At 36.6% G+C, this 19,434-nt stretch overlaps 2 protein-coding genes across 6 annotated transcripts in view; one reads left to right on the top strand and one right to left on the bottom strand.

Moving 5' to 3' along the window:
• Positions 1 to 344: 344 nt before the first annotated feature.
• Positions 345 to 3,807, bottom strand: LOC107712244 (lipoyltransferase 1, mitochondrial-like). The gene is made up of 2 exons (XM_016517427.1): positions 3,101 to 3,807; positions 345 to 1,827 (listed from the first exon to the last, which is right to left on the bottom strand). The coding sequence occupies exon 2, from the start codon at positions 1,688 to 1,690 to the stop codon at positions 572 to 574; it is 1,119 nt and encodes a 372-aa protein (XP_016372913.1). The 5' UTR covers positions 1,691 to 1,827; positions 3,101 to 3,807; the 3' UTR covers positions 345 to 571.
• LOC107712242 (neuropathy target esterase-like) overlaps positions 2,950 to 19,434 on the top strand; it is a 32,854-nt gene continuing 16,369 nt past the window's right edge. For 2 of the 5 annotated variants that reach the window (XM_016517423.1, XM_016517422.1), the window contains exons 1-22: positions 2,950 to 3,015; positions 7,701 to 7,783; positions 11,629 to 11,685; positions 12,298 to 12,385; positions 12,650 to 12,824; positions 12,903 to 13,043; positions 13,179 to 13,338; positions 14,477 to 14,557; positions 14,816 to 14,944; positions 15,041 to 15,121; positions 15,261 to 15,390; positions 15,489 to 15,563; positions 16,249 to 16,296; positions 16,496 to 16,566; positions 16,786 to 16,953; positions 17,125 to 17,202; positions 17,320 to 17,525; positions 17,683 to 17,814; positions 18,548 to 18,671; positions 18,761 to 18,950; positions 19,112 to 19,261; positions 19,339 to 19,402. In XM_016517423.1, coding sequence (XP_016372909.1) covers positions 7,739 to 7,783; positions 11,629 to 11,685; positions 12,298 to 12,385; positions 12,650 to 12,824; positions 12,903 to 13,043; positions 13,179 to 13,338; positions 14,477 to 14,557; positions 14,816 to 14,944; positions 15,041 to 15,121; positions 15,261 to 15,390; positions 15,489 to 15,563; positions 16,249 to 16,296; positions 16,496 to 16,566; positions 16,786 to 16,953; positions 17,125 to 17,202; positions 17,320 to 17,525; positions 17,683 to 17,814; positions 18,548 to 18,671; positions 18,761 to 18,950; positions 19,112 to 19,261; positions 19,339 to 19,402 — 2,393 coding nt within the window. In that variant the 5' untranslated portion in view covers positions 2,950 to 3,015; positions 7,701 to 7,738. Of the gene's footprint in view, positions 3,016 to 7,700; positions 7,784 to 11,628; positions 11,686 to 12,297; positions 12,386 to 12,649; positions 12,825 to 12,902; positions 13,044 to 13,178; positions 13,339 to 14,476; positions 14,558 to 14,815; positions 14,945 to 15,040; positions 15,122 to 15,260; positions 15,391 to 15,488; positions 15,564 to 16,248; positions 16,297 to 16,495; positions 16,567 to 16,785; positions 16,954 to 17,085; positions 17,203 to 17,319; positions 17,526 to 17,682; positions 17,815 to 18,547; positions 18,672 to 18,760; positions 18,951 to 19,111; positions 19,262 to 19,338; positions 19,403 to 19,434 lie in introns of all 5 variants that reach the window. The other 3 variants (XM_016517421.1, XM_016517420.1, XM_016517424.1) reach the window with 2 other exon arrangements.

The raw sequence follows: 19,434 nt of genomic DNA, 5'->3' as shown, positions 1-19,434 counted from the left end.
AGAGCACAGAAGATCTTGGTCAGATAAAGATTTATTAAGGAAAGTTTCTGTCAAACAAATGAACTGTATTGTAGTGGCAGCTGTAAAAAAGCCACTGCTGAGCAGCAAACAGGTGTTTGAAGCTACTGGAGTCTCAAGATCCTCTCCATGCAGACTGGCAGTTGTGTAAAGCTGCGTTTCAGTCACTGCTAACCAAACCTCACAAAGAGAAACCTGCACAGTGGCTGTAGAAACACATTTTCAAACTGTTTAGCGCCATGGTATTTATGCAAAACAATATTTTAATATTTTTTTATATAATTTGTCATGAATATAATCTTTATTCATATATTACTGCTATATTAATATTTGCAAGCATTTAATGGTTTAAATGAATTAGATGTGAATTATGTCTACAGTAATGTCTGCCCAATGCTTAAAATGTCAAAGTATTTCAACAGTTTCATCACAGAATTGGTAGCGTTATTTGTGTTTTTCATATCAAATCTCTGTAAACTGTGACTGTGCAGGAGGCCACTTTAAAGATTTTGAAATTAAGTATCACAATGTTCATTTCTGACTTCATTTTTATTCACATCACTGAAACCACACCAGCACACAATCTATGAATCTTCTCAGCAACATCCGCAGTCATTGAAACTGTTCTCATGAACGCCGCCATCAGCACTGCGGTTTCATTCGGACAGTAGTTGCTGCCATTCAGAGTTGATGTAAACTCATTCACCATCTCTGAAGGAAGCCAGTTTTCCGGGATTTCCATAGCACATTGTCCTACAGCACCATTTTTGATGTCCATATCAAGCTTTATAGTCACATCATCCACCACTATAGAAGAGCAAACACTGAATTTCGGAGTTCTGCCATAAATCCACTCCCACGTCTGCAGATCCTGTGCCATCTTATGAATGCCAGGCATGAGACCTTCATGAGTGGGGTCCACTGTGATGACTGGGCTGTCAAATCCAAATTCATTACTGTACTGGGAAGCAATAGCATCCATGATAGTGTTAGAGTCAAGAGTGGGATCCACATCCAAAAGGTTCTTGACAGGGGAAGGAACGCTTGGGGTAGCGTTGCTTTTGATAACTTCAGAAGTGTTACTCTTCAGGACTGAGGACAATATTGAACGGTCAACAGAACACAATAATGTACAGTGATGATAAGCAGAGGTCCTGCCTAATTTCGCAGCAGTGCCTGATATTTTGTAATGGCCATTTAACAAAATATCAAATCTGTCTGTCGCTGCGACATCTAGATCGGGTCTCAGTGCTTTTAATGCACTAGTAACGACTTTGAGGTTTCTGTGACGGTCGTATTTCTTCTTGGAGGTGAAGAAGGTCATGTTGATGTTTCCAAAATCATGGAAAACCGTTCCACCTCCACTGCGACGCCTCGCTAGCGGGATTCCCAAGCGTCTCATCAAGGGCAGGTTACACTCCTGCCAGGGGTTTTGATGCCTTCCTATGACAACCACGGGTGAATTTCTCCATAATAACAGCATGCTTCTGTTTTGCAGATCGACGCGATCGGGAATCCAGTCTTCTAAGGCCAGGTTCTCAAATATGCCAGTTGACGCAGATTTTAGGATGATACCAGCTTTTCCCATCTCATCGAAGTAGGTTGACAAAGTGCTTTTGAGGCGAGCTGATCCAGAGAGGACGCATGCCCTGTTTGACAGTCTCAAAACCATCGCTGACTTTTAATCTCTCCAAAAGTCTGTAAAACGTTTGGCCAATAATGCACATGGAATACGGATCTGCACAGTTTTTGCACTGTTTTTCCCACGCCTGCAGCAGCGGAACAACCGGGTCGACAGGATCCCGTTTCCTGTCAAAGCATAATAAAAGTCCTGTACGTTAAAATTTATAAACAAATTATGTGTTCTTTACGCAGGCGTTTTATCTCTCGTTTTTCAAAGTGTTCAACGTGATGTTCAAACTTGTTGGTTAAAGTCTCACTCTACGGCCAAAAAACAAAACAAAACAAAAAAACGAGTAGAATGAGTGAAATGCGGGTTCTACTGTGTTCGGAGCATAGACTTGTTCGGAGGTCTCCTTCTGTGGTCTCCCTATCACATTCAAATGATATTAAATAATACTTTATTCATTTTACTTAATAATATCATAATACTTTTACGTCTAGAATCTCAAAAAAAAAAAAAACTCAAATGCTAAAAAAACTGTGCTTTGCTCACATTTGGTGTCTGTCTCACTTGTAAGCAGTCTGTATATTTAAAGATCACCACTAGGTGGTACTAGTAGATAATTCCTTATGCATAATATAGTTTGACGGCTGTAATGTGATCACTACGAGATCCACGTTACTTCTCTCCAAGTAGTTAATGATTAAGATTCAGAATGAGATTAGGAAATTACTAAATTCAATCAGCATGAAATCAATTTGTTAAATGATGTTCATTTTGATCAGTTAACTCGTATCGTACCCGTGTCCTCTTAAGTTAATATCTGACTTATTCAGAGAATTTTATCGTCCTCGAAACAAACTGCTCTTATCTAAGCTCGGTTCCTGGCATAGATCAGAGTTAGTGATATTTAGATTTAGCTTGCTTAAATGTAGGATGGTTACTGAATAGTAGCGACTTTGACCTTATTACTTCACACCATATGTTGAAATATTACAACCGTGTGTTATAATTGTATATTAGTTCATCATAATTTCTTCAATAGAAGACTCAGTGAGCCACCCATGTGGTGTGGTTTGTATAGTCTAATAATAATCGTTTATCACTTCTTACATTTTCTTTTCAGGTGTTTCTGCAAAGACTAAATCATAAAACACATCAAGTACGTCATAAATTTAAGTCAGTAAACTGAAAACTTGGTAAATAACAATGGGGGAGGGAATCAGTGAAAGTCATTTTCCTCAATTCTGATTGGTTGGTTTGCCATCCCTGATTGGTTGTTGCACTGACTGGGAGGAGTCTACGCAGAGGTCTGAACGGATGTTTCCGGTTTGACCGGTGTTTGACAGATCAGGACGGACCGTCGCTTTCAGGTACGGTTATAAACCAAATATCATGCACAATTTACTGGTTGTCCGGATTATGTGAGAGAAGAGTGTATATGTAGTGTTAGTTTACCGTGAGAGTTTGCCGGTGGAGGTCGCAGACGGTGCGCCGAGGTCACCGCACAGCATCACCGGATCACTTTACAGCACTGAATGCGGACAGAAAACATCGAGACCTCACGGCTGAGTCATGGCTTTCAATAACACACACATCTGCGATCAGTTTATTAACGCTCATTGGTTTAGCTTGTTTGCTGGGACATGTTTGAACCCATGGTCAGCTGATGAGACACATCCATGTGATGCTGTTTCATTATTCCATCATCTGAGGATGTGTTCTGCGTTTCATATCACATGGTGATGAGCATAAATTATGTTTCATGGATCCTGGTTTCTCAGGTATATTATGCTATAGCAGCATGTGATAGTCTTTGGGCAGTGGAAGATACAAAGATCTGTATGCTGGACAAGCGAGCACTTTTAATGAATACATGTAGGATACAATTTAGTGTCCCATTACAGAGCAGAGGTGCTAATTCCATTAGCTGTTCATTTCCTGTTAGACAAAGTATTTATAAAATTAATGTAGCATGAAAAGTAGCTAGTTTTAAAGACACCAACGTTAAAATGGTGGTTTGTGTTCATCCCACCTTAAGAGAGCTTGACCTTCTTGGCTGTATCTGTTAATTAAAATCATACAAAATTGTCACAATTTTGCCATAATAGGCTGAATTGATGTTTAATTAATTACTAAACTAATCTGAATGACAAAAACATGAGTCCCGCTTTTAACATTTTTGCTGTATCATTTATGTATTTGAAATATTGTGAAAGTTGGTATATCATTCGAAATTATTATTCTTTTTTTTATGGCTAGAAAAACAGTTAAAAACTATATTTAGGCATTTCCCAAATTTTAGCTTATAAAAAAATTAGTGATGCATCGAAATGACTTTTTACAGAGACACCAAAGTCAAAATTAACATTTCTTTTTAGCTGAAAAACCAAAATAAAATGTGGGTAATTGGGAGACTGAACTCTTATGCTGTTCAGGGTGTCATGTACAGCTGAACAAATTTTGCATATCTCTACTCTGGCATTATTTGTGGTCATGGTGAAGTGTGTACGCTGATATGTGGTTTTGGCCCTCCAAACTATCTTGGCTGAAACTGGAAAATCAGTTTTTTCTCACTGTTTTGGCTTAACATTTTAGGTTGCTGAATTTTTAGGTTGCCAAAATTGAATAGCACCATCTTTCAAGGTTAAAGGGATAGTTCACCTCACCCAAAAATGAAAATTCTGTCATCATTTCCTCACCCCTCTTCTTTCTTCTGCTGAAAATTTGTCGGTCCCCACTGCGAATGGAAAAAAATATAATAGAACTCAATGGGATCAGAAACTTTTTGGTTACCAACATTCTTTAAAATATATTCATTGTGTTCAGCAGAAGAAAGAAATGCATATAAGTTTAGATTGGAACAACTTCTGGATGAATACATGATGAAGGAATTTTCATTTTTGGGTGGACTATCCCTTTAAGCACATCCTTTCACTGACTATTTATTGGAAATAAAAAAGTTAACATTTTACAGAGTTTCAGGCACTATTTTGTAAGTAGTAGCAGTTGTTCCAATCAAAGTCATGCTTGAGTTTATGCATGAGTCGTCTCTGTCGCACAGCAAAATCTGTATGCATAGAATTTGAAATCAAGGATGTTCACATTGTGTTTAATCTGTCAGTCACACTTCTTGACCACTGAACATGTCTAATATCGTGACGGTCTCAGCGTTGCAGCTTTGACGGTTCTTATTGACTCGTCGAGTGTTGTATTTGTCAGTTGGGGGCTTTAAATCAAAACTATGTCTGTAAGTGTGTATGTGGCCATCTTTTCTTCTTCTCTCATGCTTAAGGGTGCACAGTAAGAGCATTGTTAACCGAGGACAATGGCTATTAGAAGGTGCCCGTTAGTGAGCAACGAATACTAGCGTTTCAGCTTTTCTTTCTCTTCCCCCTGTCTTGCCCTATGGTTTCCATTCCCTCTCTTGTTATTCTATAGCGTGTTATTGAATGTCAGAGTTTTTCAGTGCTATCTGTGCCTATAATCAATCTGAATGTGATACAATCACTCACTACATCTCTTTCATCTGTATAAACAGTAAATCTCTCATATAGTCATTACCAGTGCATTTTATACACACTCAGAATCAGATGTGGATGAATCTGTGATCATCTCAGTAATCTAATCCTCTCTGTCCAGCCCCAATGATTTCAGTTGTTGGCCTCTGGACAGTGTGATGTCATCAGTGAATGGCTTTACTCAGTTTTTTAGGTGTAGATGGGAGGTGAACGTGTGTTTGTTGGAGGTTGTGTGTATGTGTGTGTGTGTGCTGAACGTGAAGGGCTTGTGTTGTTTGTTGCAGAGGTCAGCAAAATAAGCAGTGGTTCAGTGTACATGCAGTCTGCTCGTGCAACCCTGGATGTGAAAGGAACAATGATGTTATCAGTATAAAAATCACTCACACCGTACAGTCATATGTGTGTGTGTGTGTTTTATTGAGTGTCTGTCAGGGATGATGACATCAGTTTGGGGAGGGCTTGTGATTGGATAGAATTCTCTGCTGATTGTGATGTTTGACTGACCTGTTTTTGAGCACTGTTTACATTAACATTACTAATATGCAAACAATGTTTACATATTCTCTGTTTTAAAAAAACTTATTTTTTAAATACTGGCTGTACTTGTTTGTGTGTTTGTATGGTACACATTAAGGTACTGAATGTTATAATGACATTTATAAAATACTTTTATGTAGGTCAAGATATTATAAAATGTCAGTGTTATTTTAGTATCATTTACATTTATAGCATGTATAGCTTTTCATGTTTATATTGTCAGTTTAAGTTTTAGGAAATATATATATATTTCTATTAGATTTAATTATTTTTTATTTATGTTTTAGTTTGAGTAATTTTAGTACTTCAACTTATTTCTATTTCAGTTTAGTTACCAAGGCAGCATTTCTGGCAGTGTTATTTTATAGCATTTATAGCTTTTATTTGTATATTTTTAGTTTTCATTTTAATTTCAGTTTGAATTTTAGTAACTGTGTTAAATTGTGTTCAGCTATTTAATAAATGTGCTTTTGTTATTCAGTTTTAGTTTTAGTAATTTTAGTAATTAAACTTTGATTTAAGTTTAGTTGCCAAGGCAACATTTCTAATGATCATTTAAGATTTTTAAGTTAAAGTTTTTCATCTTATATTTATTTTAATTTCAGCTTAATTTCAATTAATAAAAGACTAGGATTAAGTTGTAACAATAACAGCACTGTAAAATGTTTTATACATAATTTAAAATATTAATGACAAATTTTTATTAAAAAATGATATTTTATAAGCAAATTACGTGGTATGCTGTAGTTCATATTGTGTATTTTAGCGTGGCTGAAAAGCTGTACTGTTCAATCATCATCCATGATCTGTTTAGGGCCCTATGAAATCTGTTTTATTTGTTCCCAAATTCCGTTTTTTCCCATTTTAATTTTTCTGGATTCCGTTTTTTCCACTTTAATTTTTCTAGACTAGACCGTTTTAATGGTTAAATTAAATTTTATTAATCAAAAGTATGTCTAATTAATTGAAATCATGAAACATATTTAACAGCAATTTATTAAAAGTTTAATAAAAATTAAATTTTTAATGCCCTATGAAAAGTGTTTTATTTTTTTATCAAATTGAGTTTTATTTTTACATTCTGCCTTCCATTCATTTTCTGAGTTCCATTTTAATGGTTTTGTTTAATTCTAATAAACTCTTAATTGATTTTATACAAAATAATTTATTATTATTATTTTTTTTTTTCTTTTCAGAAATACTGTGTTGTGTATTTACATTATTCTTCTAAATAAATTCTGGTAAATAATTTTTCTGGTAAATATTCCTTTATAAATAACGTTTTAATAGTAACTTTATTAGCAGTAGTACTAGCTATCATTACATTAAGTCTGTCACAGTTTCTTCAAGTTAAACCAAACTTTTATTTTGACTGGTTGCTGTGAAGACCTTTAAGTTTCTGCTTGTATATGATATGACGATATTTTTTCTCAAAATAAATGGTCAAATGCTCATGAAGTGAGCAGATCATGATCATATATTGAGGCGGCAGAGGCTGAAATCACCGCGGGCGTCGCACACGCTTCAGTATGTGTGTAGTAAACGAAACCGTGCATCTGTGCCATTCATTCACACAGAGACACGCAGAACATGCAGGATTAATATCTAAATAGTATTTTTGCAGTTTAATATTCACAGACACTAGTCCATATCGCGTTTTGATTTAAGTGTAATGACCTACTTTTGATTAATCTATCCAAAATTTGGCAAATTCTGTGACATTGTGTTATACAGTAAATTCCGTTTTTATGACTGGATTCCGCGATTCCGTCTGCATTTTTCACATAACGTAAATCATAGGGCCCTGTCTGTTTAATAATCTAGTACTATTTGATTTTATAATAAAATGTATCCACCTGTGTCCTGTAATGTGCATGGACTCAAACTGAATATGTTCATAGCAAGCTTTTTTTGGAGTCTGCAGTGATTCTTATTGAATGTGTGTGTGCTGCTGATCTGTGCATGTTGCATGAAGCCTGTTGTCTTGCCGTGTGTTGCAGCGCCTGTCGTTGATGGCTCAGCTGTGTGTTGAGGTAGAATGGGACAGAGCACATCGGGCCCAGAGTCCGCAGAACCTCCACAGGTGAGCAGCACCACCCTAATGCTTTACCTCACACTAGGGCTGTCAAAAACGTTGCATTCGAATTTAAGGTCTGCGTCAGCCGTCAGGCAGCCTTATCAGTGGCGCACGAGATGCGATGACGATGTATGTGTCATTGATTGCATTTGAATGCTTTTGTTAGCCTATCCAGTCGAGAATTAAAATCACAGTGGAATCTGTGTAGTGTAGGAAACTGTGTAGTGTAGTCCAATTCATAAGTGACTCTTATGAGCTGGTTCTTTTTTTAGTGAATCACAAACATACATTGTGAACAGTTCGATTCTTGAATAATTCTTATCAGTCGGTTCTTTTATTTGTTGGAAGAAAAGAAAGAAAGAAAGAAAGAAAGAAAAAGAAAGAAAGAAAAAGTCAGAATCATAATATTTATTAGCAGATAGAGAATATATTTTTATGTAAGCAAATTAGATATTAGAACTAAAATATACCCAGATGGTTTTCTTGAGCTGAACAACATTGTCTTAAAAACTGAAGTCTTATCATCTTGTTCTCCCAAGGTTTCTTGCTCTTTATGTACACTTCTTAGGGAGTTTTTCTTTGCCACTGTCATTCTTCTTTGTTTTGCTAGTGGAGTAAGGCAATGCACTTTGTAAAGCTGCTTGGAACGGTATGTATTAGGGCTGTCAAAAAAAAAATCGAATTTCGAATATTCGTCGAATAAAAAAAAAAAAAAATCCACATTCGAATGCAAAAACGTGAACCAACTAGATGCGGCGCTGCTATGTTGTTCATTCAATATATTGTGGAAAACGAGAGCATCAGTGTGGAGAAGATGTTGTTTACGTCAAAACTGAAACCAAGCCGTTCACACAGCACGCATATTTATCACATTTTCTAGAGGGACATCTATCAGCGTTGCACTCGCGTCTCGCAGAGAGCGGCATGTTTAGAAAGCCATGTAAAATTAATGCAAGTTCAACTTTTAAAAAACATGTCTAAAGACGTTTTGGCGGTTTCCCCCCAACATCTCATGTTTTTAAATGTAAATGTTTAAAGGGGTCATATGATGCGATTTCAAGTTTTTCTTTCTCTTTGGAGTGTTACAAGCTGATTGTGCATAGATAAGATCCCTGAAGTTGCAAAGACTAAAGTCTCAAAACCAAAGAGATATTTTTAAACATTATGTACTTTTTTTCAAAGATAGTCATGTTATTTTATTACGCTTTGAAGAAACGTGCATAATATTTTGCTCGATGCGCCCTCTTGTGGCCTCAGGAGAGAAGCCAAAAGCTTTTTTCCCCCTAACTGAAATTATGCTTTTTAAATTCAAATATAATTTGAATTTTGATTATATTTAAGTAGAAAATTCGAATTGAGTTTTTCTGTCATTTTGACAGCCCTACCTCACACACATTCACAAACCTGAACGCTCTCAGTCTGAGCGTTCACATGTTTCAACGTGAGTGCAATTTTGACTCCAAATTACACTGTGGCCCAATTTACATTTGAAAACCCTTGGTTAATGTTCTCATTTACATATTCTCACGGTTAGTACAGCACACAACAAGCGAGCTGCCTGGTTTGATAACAGTTTGTCGACCTGTGGAAAAGTCTGCTGTAAATCCGTTCCGTTGTCTACTAAGTGCATGAATATTTATTGAGGCATTTATGAAAGGTTGTGTGTTGTTAAACTTTTTACAACTATAAAATATTTCTCAGTCCTGAGTTAAAAAGACGTTAACCCATAGAGAAGTATAGTGGGAAAATCCCTTACGTTTTGACTAAGACTCTTTGCTGAATCTCTTTATTCATAAGCAGCTGCACTGCTTTCCCATCATGCACCTTGCACCTCATTTACATTCCTCCAGAAACCCCGCCCCTGCTTCCACCAATCTGTTCATTCGTCAATATCAGCAGTTGTTCACTTTTATTTTATATCACAATCTTCTTTCAAATCTCTTTCAAAGAGATTCTTTTTCTTCTTCTCTTTCAAATCTTCTTTGTGTAAGTCATTGACAGCTGTGTTTTGTAGCTGGGCAGATTGTCTGCAGCTAATGTGATCATGTGACTTGTTTAAGAAGGTTTGTTGGTGTGATCTGTAATGCTGAACAGAACAGTTTTTTGCTCTGTCATGATGGGCAAAGCGAGAGTTTAGTTAGAAGATGCAACTAGATGCCTTGGAGTAATCATGCAGAATTGCACAAATTCATATCTCGGTCCAAGGATTACAAATCACAAGGACGTATTTGCTATTGACACATCTGAAAGTTGGACTGTCCATGCATTTTTCAGTCCATAAACAGTTTATATTAAGGTTTGATAAAAGTGCACTAAAATGTTTGGATAAAAGTTTGTGAAATTAACAGTATTTATTTGGAAAATATGATTCAAATAATGTATATCCACTTGAGGTGAAAAGTGCATTAATAAGACATATGGTGGGTCTCTGCCATGTTGAGATCACACTAATTTATCTTTGTAACTCCAAATATGTAGTGCACCTTTAAGACAATGGTCAGATACTCCTGTAATACAAATGTAAGTGACATTTGAGAGAGATTCTAAATACACTCTGAATTCATAAAAATGATGAAGTCGGAGGATGTGTTAACATCTTACATGCTTGTGTGGTTTCCATCAGAGACACTGACGATATACCACCACTTCTGTTTTCAAGTACTTCCTTATTTTCAAGAATGTCGCACTTCTATACAATACATGCAATGCATAGTTGGAGAATAAAGCTCATTCTGAAGTTAATTTCCATCATTCTCTGCAAAAATAAATCAATAAATCAATAAAAAATAAAATAAAGATCTTAATCAAAAATACTGAGCAGTAATTTTTTTGCAGTAATGATTATTTACAGTACAATTAACTAAACATTCTTAAATCAAGGTTTACCTGAGAAGCAAAAATATTTAAGGTATTATTAAGTCTTCTAATAAATATCAAAATTAAGTGAGTTAAACAAGACTTTGTAATTTGTCATTTTCATTTCATGTTGTTTTAAAGATGTTGAGATATTTGACTAAAAACGGGACAAAAATGCTTTTAGAAAAAAAATGTGCTGTGTGTTTTTGTCTTGTTCTGCAATAAAAGTCTTAACACCCTTTAACGAAGTGTGTTATGTGTAAGCCAGGTTAAAGAGATGGGTCTTTAATCTAGATTTAAACTGCAACAATTTACTGGAGTAGCACAGCTGCGTAAGATATTAAGATATGGTTTTCAGAGAATATATAATAAATTTAACTTCAAATATGCTTTACAAAAAAAAAAATTTAAGTCAGGATGAATTGGTTTAAAGGGATAGTTCACCCAAAAATAAAAATTCTGTCATCTTTTACTCACCCTCAAGTTGTTCCAAACCTAGATATTTTTACAGGAAAACAAGACAACCCTCTTAAGAAAATCATTTTTCCAGTGCATTTATCATGTCTGTGTAAGATTCATTATTATTTCATTTATAACTGACTCTCCATTTAGCATACCAAGCTACTGTAGAAACAGTTCTGCTGTTCACTTTAGAAACACTATGGGCCTTCTTAACAATGCTTTATTGAAAATACATGAGCTGAGAAAGAGAGGAATGAGTGAGTAGGAGAGTGGCAGAGTGGGAATGGTTGAAGGAATGAAGGCACAATGGAGAGGGAAGGTTTACATAATTATGGGACAGGATTGTGATCTAGTAACAAATGCATTTACCTTTTGCAAGCTTCTCTTCCAGTCCTTCACTTATTCATTATTTCTCAGTTCATGAGCCTGATCTATAGCTAGTCTTTTTTCCCCCCCTCATGTTCTCATTTTTAACCCCAGGGCTGTGTTCTCATATAAAAGCTGGCTATATTAACATCCTGTGTGTTTTGTAGCTGGACAGATTTGGAAACATCAAGAGTTTAGTGGAGGATCAGCTGCAGACCAGCATGGTCAGTAAACACTCATTTAACACTGTTACACTGAATCATAGCCTTTGCAGAATTGTGCAGATATTTCATTTTTAATTATGAGTTACAAATAAATACTGACATGTCACATTTAGACATTTGTATACAACAATATTGTGAAAAATATTACTAAAATTTAAAATAACGGTTTTCTATTTTAATGTATTGTTAAATGTAATTTATTCCTGTGATCAAAGCTGAATTTTCAGCATCATTACTCCAGTCTTCAGTGTCACATGATCCTTCAGAAATCATTCTGATATGCTGATTAAGAGATTTCATATTATCAAAGTTGACAACGGTTGTGCTGCTTAATATTTTTGTGAAAACTGTGATACATTTTTTTCAGGATTCTTTGAAAAAGTTCAAAAGAACAGTATTTACTTAGAATAGAAATCTTTTGTAACATTATTAATGTCCTTAATGTCACTAGTTTTGACAGTATTAAATAAGCATTTACAACATTTTAAATAAATGCTGCCATTAATTCAAATATAAATCTGGTTTGAATGTTGCCCAACCTTGGTTTCATGACACATGTATACAAACTGATACAAATTTATCCTGATTTCTCACTGTCTTGTTTCTGTCCAGGTGGTGGGAATAATAATTGGCGCTGGAGTCGCCATCGTCCTCATCGCTGTCCTCATATTTTTTGTCATGCGCAGGATGCAGCTCCGCAGTTAGTTCTCAAAAACTCCTATGTCAAATGAATGTTTCTTATATTTCTACTTTCTTTGCTTTGTGAAATGATCAAGTAATCTAAATGTATAATAATAAAGTGCTGATAATATTCACTGTGTTCTCCATACACATTTAGAGAACATATAGACGTATTGTGTTCCCTTTAATTTATTCTTTGAATTTTCTTGAATTAGTCTTAAATTTACCTTCATAAAACTTGCAGAAATTCATTTATATATATTTGCTTGTTTTCTTCTCTCAGAACTTGAGGCTCAGGAAGCCCCGAAGTATCGTTTTCGTAAAAGAGACAAAGTCTTGTTTTATGGGAGGAAGATTATGAGGAAGGTGTCTCAGTCCACCTCTTCGTTAGTGGGCTCCACTTCTTCCTCCAGGCCCCGCCTCAAAAAGAAACAGAAGATGCTGAACATTGCCAAAAAGTACGTTTCTGTAACGCCATTATTGGGTCATATTCATTGGCTCAGATGATCAGGTATAATAGCATGTGTGTTTCTCAGGATCCTGCGTTTTAAGAAGGAAGTGCCCACTCTGCAGATGAAGGAACCTCCTCCGTCAGTGCTGGAGGCAGATCTCACAGAGTTTGACGTGGCCAATTCTCACCTGCCATCTGAGGTGCTCTACATGCTGAAGAACGTGCGGTACGCTCCCATTGTTTCTGAATTGATTCACATCAAGAGAGTGACGTTAAAGAGAGCTTGACCACTCCCATGTGTTATGGAATGTAAAATATGATATATATAATGTATGTTTTTGGTCTGGCGTGTCTCCTGCAGTGTGTTGGGTCACTTCGAGAAGCCGTTGTTTCTGGAGCTGTGTAAGCACATGGTGTTTCTGCAGTTCCAGCAGGGCGAATATGTCTTCAGACCCGGTCAGCCTGATAGCAGCATATATGTGGTACAGGATGGCAAGCTGGAGTTGTGTCTTACTGGACAGGTGTGTGAATCACTCATCCAATTTTATTTTAGTATAATTGAGGTGCTATTATAGATTTTATTAATATTTTGAATTAGTTTTTATATTTTCTGTTTTTATTTTAAAGGGTTAGTTCACCCAAAAATTAAAATTTTGTCATTAATTACTCACCCTCATGTCGTTCCAAACCCGTAAGACCTTTGTTCATCTTCGGAACACAATTTAAGATATTTTTGATGCATTCCGAGAGCTCTCTGACCCTCCCATAGACAGCAAGGATCCTTACACGATCAACGCACAGAAACGTAGCAAGGAAATCGCTAAAATAATCCATGTGACATCAGTGGTTCAACCGTAATTTTACAAAGCTATGAGAATACTTTTTGTGCGCAAAGAAAACAAAAATAACGACTTTATTCAACAATTCGTCTCCTCCGCGTCGCCCTGGCGCCATTTTGGAGAGTATCACATATGTAAACAACGTATGTACGCGGATACGTTGCTTACGTTCAGATCAAAGCATAAACAACGTAAAAACAGCGCATCTGCGTACGGTGCTGCTGACACAGAACAGCATACATTATGTGTCACGTTACGTTATGAATATTTATGTGTCACGTTACGTTATGAATATATATGCGTTATATATTTACGTATGTGATACTCTCCAAAATGGCGCTATAGGGTGACGCGGGGGAGACGAATTGTGAAATAAAGTAGCTATTTTTGTTTTCTTTGTGCACAAAGTATTCTCGTAGCTTCGTAATGTTACGGTTGAACCCCTGATGTCACATGGATTATTTTAACGATCCTTGCATCATTTCTGAGTCTTGATCGTGTAAGGATCCTTGCTGTCTATGGGAGGGTCAGAGAGCTCTCAGATTTCATCAAAAATATCTTAATTTGTGTTCCGAAGATGAACAAAGGTCTTACAGGTTTGGAACGACATGAGGGTGAGTAATTAATGACAGAATTTTTATTTTTGGGTGAACTATCCCTTTAATTTTAGTTAAAATTTTAGTAATAAACGAAAATGAGAAATGCTTCCTTGGCAACTGCCACCTTTTTCTATTTATTTTATTTGAAGCAACATTATTTTTTAATGGTTTTAGTTTTATTTAACTATAATAACCCTGGACTCGCCTCTCTCTCCCATAAGGATGGAAAGGATGGAGTGGTCAAAGAGGTTTACCCTGGAGACAGTGTTCACAGTCTGCTAAGCATCCTTGATGTCATCACAGTGAGTCACACCCACAATTCCATTCTCTGTGTGCTCATGCTGTTTAACAGCACAGGAAACCCAATTACTTTAGAAAGTGTTATACAACCTTTATTTTGTTCTCTTTCCTGTTCCTGTTTCTTTCACTTTTTCTTCCCTTTTCTTAGAAATTGCCCCATAAGAAGGTCAAGTAGCAATTTTTGTGAAAATGCTCACAGGAAATGACATATTCTGGATATTATGCATAATTCACAGGTTTGAACGTTTTGTGTATTTCAGGGTCACCAGAGACCTTATAAAACTGTCTCGGCGAGAGCAGCAGAAGTGTCCACTGTCCTCAGACTGCCTGTCGATGCCTTTCTGTCCATCTTTGAGAAATACCCAGAGAGCCTTGTGCGGGTGGTTCAGGTCTGGAATTTTAAAATTGCTCCGAAATTTCCATTGTTGTCTGTGAGGACACTGCTCATAATTGAGAATATGTTTCCTGTTGTGTCCTCTCTGCAGATCATCATGGTCCGTCTTCAGAGAGTGACTGTTCTGGCCCTGCACAACTATCTGGGGCTCACCAACGAGCTCTTCAGCCATGTGAGTGAACACACATCCACACTCAATGCACACTCGCTTTCTTTCTTATGATTGGTTGCTAGCACACAAAAACTATAGTAGTTTTTATTTTATACTATCCAAAATATGTACTATTTCCTTTCTGTCTATCTTCTCTTAGGACATGCAGGCTCGTCCCTCTCCTACCTCTCCTCATGCAACACGCTCCAGTCCGGTACGACACAGCAAACGCTTTGGCAGTCTCACCATTCCTGATAAACATCGTGAGGCCGCTGTTCAAAATGCTTCTGGTGAGGCATAATATCTGTTTATTTACTATACGCCTCAAGTTGTTTGTGTTGAGAGATGTTAGGCCTTTAGATTTTTGTTTAACAGTGAGTGTCTGCAGGTGGGGATCATGGGAAGGATGGTGGCACAACACCGACCCTCAGTAGGACCATATCCATGCCTGTAGACATCGCAGGTAGGTGCATACAATACCGTTCAAATGTTTGGGGTCAGTAAGGTTTTTGTTTTTTGAAGAAATTAATCATTTTATTCAGCAAGGATGCATTAAATTTATCAAAAGCTATTTTTATCAATTTATTCTTTTTAAATATTTAGTCATCAAAGAATCCTGAAAAAATGTATCCATTTTCACAAAAAGCTGCATTACTGCTTTCAACATCGATGATAATAAAAAAAAAAAAACCTTTCTTGAGCAGCAAATCAGCATATCAGAATGATTTCAGAAGGATCATGTGACACTGAAGATTGCTTCAAGGCTGCTGAAAATTCAACTTTGAGATCACAAGAAAAACGAATATATTAGAATAGAAAACAGTTATGTTAAATTATAATAATATCTCACAATATTACTGTTGTTACTGTTTTTTCAATCAAATAAATGCAGCCTTGGTGAGCATAAGAGACTTCTTTTAAAAACCTACAGAAATCAAACAGAACCCAAATTTTAGAACAGTAGTGTATATTATAATATTATTAGAATGTGTACAATATAATTAATATACATTATATTATAGAATTTATACAGTTACAATGTGTATATATATAAAACATAATTTATACAATATAAAAATGTATGATGTATCATGCTTATGTTGGTGTCATGCTGTGATGTTATTGCTGAACTTATGTATGTCGTACAGGAATTCAGAAGAGTCTGCGTTCAGATTTCGACATGGCTTATGAGAGAGGCCGGATCTCTGTATCTGCTGAGGATGGAGAGGAAAATCTGCTGAGGAAAGCTCCACCTGCTTTCACACGAGTGAGTTTTTTTTACACTCATTTTAACACATTTCACATACTAACATAATTTGTATTACAGTAATTAGAGTCTAATGAGAACAATCATTAAGAGTAAGAATTCTATAAAAAAAAAAAAAAATGAGAGAGGCCGGATCTCTGTATCTGCTGAGGATGGAGAGGAAAATCTGCTGAGGAAAGCTCCACCTGCTTTCACACGAGTGAGTTTTTTTTACACTCATTTTAACACATTTCACATACTAACATAATTTGTATTACAGTAATTAGAGTCTAATGAGAACAATCATTAAGAGTAAGAATTCTATAAAAAAAAAAAAAAAAGACCTTTTGGATTTACACTGAAATATGACCCCCACAAAAAGTACTGAACCACTCAGCCTTTAAGTCTAAAGACATCATGCTTGTTTTCTGTGACACAGGAGCAGCGGGAGAGGAAGGTGACCGTGGATGAGGTTCCTTCAAGCGTGTATTTGTATCCTGAGGAGGAGTTAGGAATGGAGAACATTTTTAGTCTATTTCAAGGACGACCTAATGCTACACTGTTCGAGGAGGCCCAGAAAGAGATTCTCAAACTCATGAAGATTGAGGTATGTTTTTGTATTTGTGTGGTACAGTTTATTGTCAAAGTTCATAGTCCGGTAAAATGAAGCAGTTTCACATTCACTGTAGTTCTCCTCTGATTTCTGACGGTCACACCTGTCTCTCTTTTGCTGGACTAGGGTGATGCCCTTTCCTCATATGCCCACTTTCATCATCAGGACCCTGCGCTGCTGAATGGGAGGGTGACGTTTCATCATGCTAAAGCTGGATCTGTGTTAGCCAGACAGGGAGACCAGGTGCTCATTCTCATTTCTTTTCTTCTGCCCAATTTATTTGGCAAACCTTAGATCTCTTATACTGATGAAACCTATTGTAATCTTTGTAATACCGTTTCTTCCTCTTCTTTTCTATAGGATGTGAGTCTGCATTTTGTCCTGTCTGGTTGTCTTCATGTCTATCAGAAGATGATTGACAAGCAGGAAGCAGTGTGTTTGTTTGTGACCCAGCCGGGTGAGATGGTTGGACAACTGGCTGTACTCACAGGAGAGCCGCTCATCTTCACCGTCAAAGCTGAGCGCGATTGTACCTACCTCAAGATCTCCAAATCTAACTTTTATGAGTGAGTGTTTCTGTATAGTCATGCAGCTGATTTCACACAGACTCTCAAACTTTCAGTCTTTTGGATGGCACTCTACCTATTGCAAATCTCACAAAGAACAAATCTCCATCAGTAGATAGCAGAATCATATTGTCTGTGATTGTGCTGCCCCCTGTAGGATCATGCGTGAGCAGCCAAGTGTAGTTCTCAGTGCAGCTCACACCGTGGCTATCCGCATGTCCCCGTTTGTACGGCAGATGGATTTTGCCATTGACTGGATGGCTGTTGAAGCCGGGCGGGCCCTGTACAGGTACCATAACTCTCTCACATAAAATGTTTTTTTTTTTTTTTTCCAGTTCATTGTAACATTTTCTTTAGCTGAAAACATTCACAGGTAATACTTCAAATATAACTTTTAATAAATGACAAATGTTGTTTGGACAATTAATTTAGATAATAAAATCTAATTTTTATGTATACTTTTAGTATGTTTTATTTTTCTACACTAGCGTTCAAATGTTTGGTTTTGCAGTAAAATAAAAAAAATATATATTTTCTAAAAGAAGTCTCTTATGCTCACCAAGGCTGCATTTATATAATAAAAATACTGTAATATAGTAAAATTATTAAAATTTTAAATTTTAAAACAACTGTTTTCTGTTGAAATATATAAAAAATGTAATTTATTCCTGATTGCAAAGCTGAATTTTCAGCATCATTACTCCAGTCTTCAGTGCCACATGATCTTTCAGAAATCATTCTGATATGCTGATTGGCTTAGTGTTGAAATCAATATTTCAATATTTCTCTGGAAACTATTACTTTTTTTTTTGTCAGGATTCTTTGATGAATAGATCAGCAATTATTTGAAATCTAAATCTTTCTGTAACAATGTAAAAATCTTTACTGTCATCAATTAAATGCGTCCCTTTTGAATAAATGTATTAATTTCTTTCAAAAAAATATTGTGACACCAAACAGTAGTGTACATGTTCAGTCAATATGCAAGTAATTGATATCATTAAATTTGTTGCGGTCCATAGGCAAGATGATCAGTCCGACTGTACCTATATTGTGCTGAATGGGCGACTGCGTTCTGTCATCCGAAAAGCAAATGGGAAGAAGGAGCTTGTTGGAGAGTATGGCAGAGGAGATCTCATTGGAGTTGTGAGTCTAAAGCTCTGAAATGAAGGCTAAAGGGTCTAAACTAATTTAAACTGAATTTAGGATCGCTGAACTGTCTCTCTTTCTCTCAGGTGGAGGCTTTGACTCGGCAGCCTCGTGCCACCACAGTCCATGCAGTCAGAGACACTGAGCTGGTGAAGCTTCCAGAAGGAACGCTCAACAACATTAAGAGAAGATACCCGCAGGTGGTGACACGCTTGATCCATCTGCTGGGGCAGAAGATTCTGGGGAACCTCCAACAGCCCCGTGGACCTTTCTCAAGTACGTCCAAAAACCAAACATTAATCATTCACATCGCATTCAATGCTTCAGTAAAGTCCAGCTTGAGAAGAAACATCATCTTAGGAACAAAGAATAGGAAGCGGAGCCTTTTCTATGTGTTTAAACAAAGAAAGAGTAAAGAAATTAATCCTTTTCTCTAGGCTCCGCTCTGGGTCTGCCAAGCGTGGCGTCGAGTCCGGACGTCACTAACCCAGCTAGTAATCTCTCCACTGTGGCCGTGCTTCCTGTTTGTGATGAGGTGCCAATCAGTGCCTTCAATTTGGAGCTCAGCCATGCCCTCAGTGCCATAGGTAAACTTAAGCAGTGATTGACAATTAAAGCACATGATCTAGACCCATAATCTAACACACTTTCATCCTTCAATCAGGACCAACCCTGCTGCTAACCAGTGACATCATCAGAGAGCGACTTGGAGCTTCTGCTTTGGACAGGTAGGCCTATATATGAGATCCGAACATCGCAT

Source organism: Sinocyclocheilus rhinocerous, unplaced genomic scaffold (assembly GCF_001515625.1).
Source record: "Sinocyclocheilus rhinocerous isolate Xijiao unplaced genomic scaffold, SAMN03320098_v1.1 scaffold508, whole genome shotgun sequence".
Lineage (NCBI taxonomy): Eukaryota > Metazoa > Chordata > Actinopteri > Cypriniformes > Cyprinidae > Sinocyclocheilus > Sinocyclocheilus rhinocerous.
Note: the sequence above shows the minus strand (reverse complement) of the source record. Positions and strands in the feature narration are given on the sequence as shown.

What these genes read in the sequence shown, in the direction of transcription:
- LOC107712244 (XM_016517427.1), bottom strand. Translation starts at nt 1,690, where the DNA reads ATGGTTTTGAGACTGTCAAACAGGGCATGCGTCCTCTCTGGATCAGCT.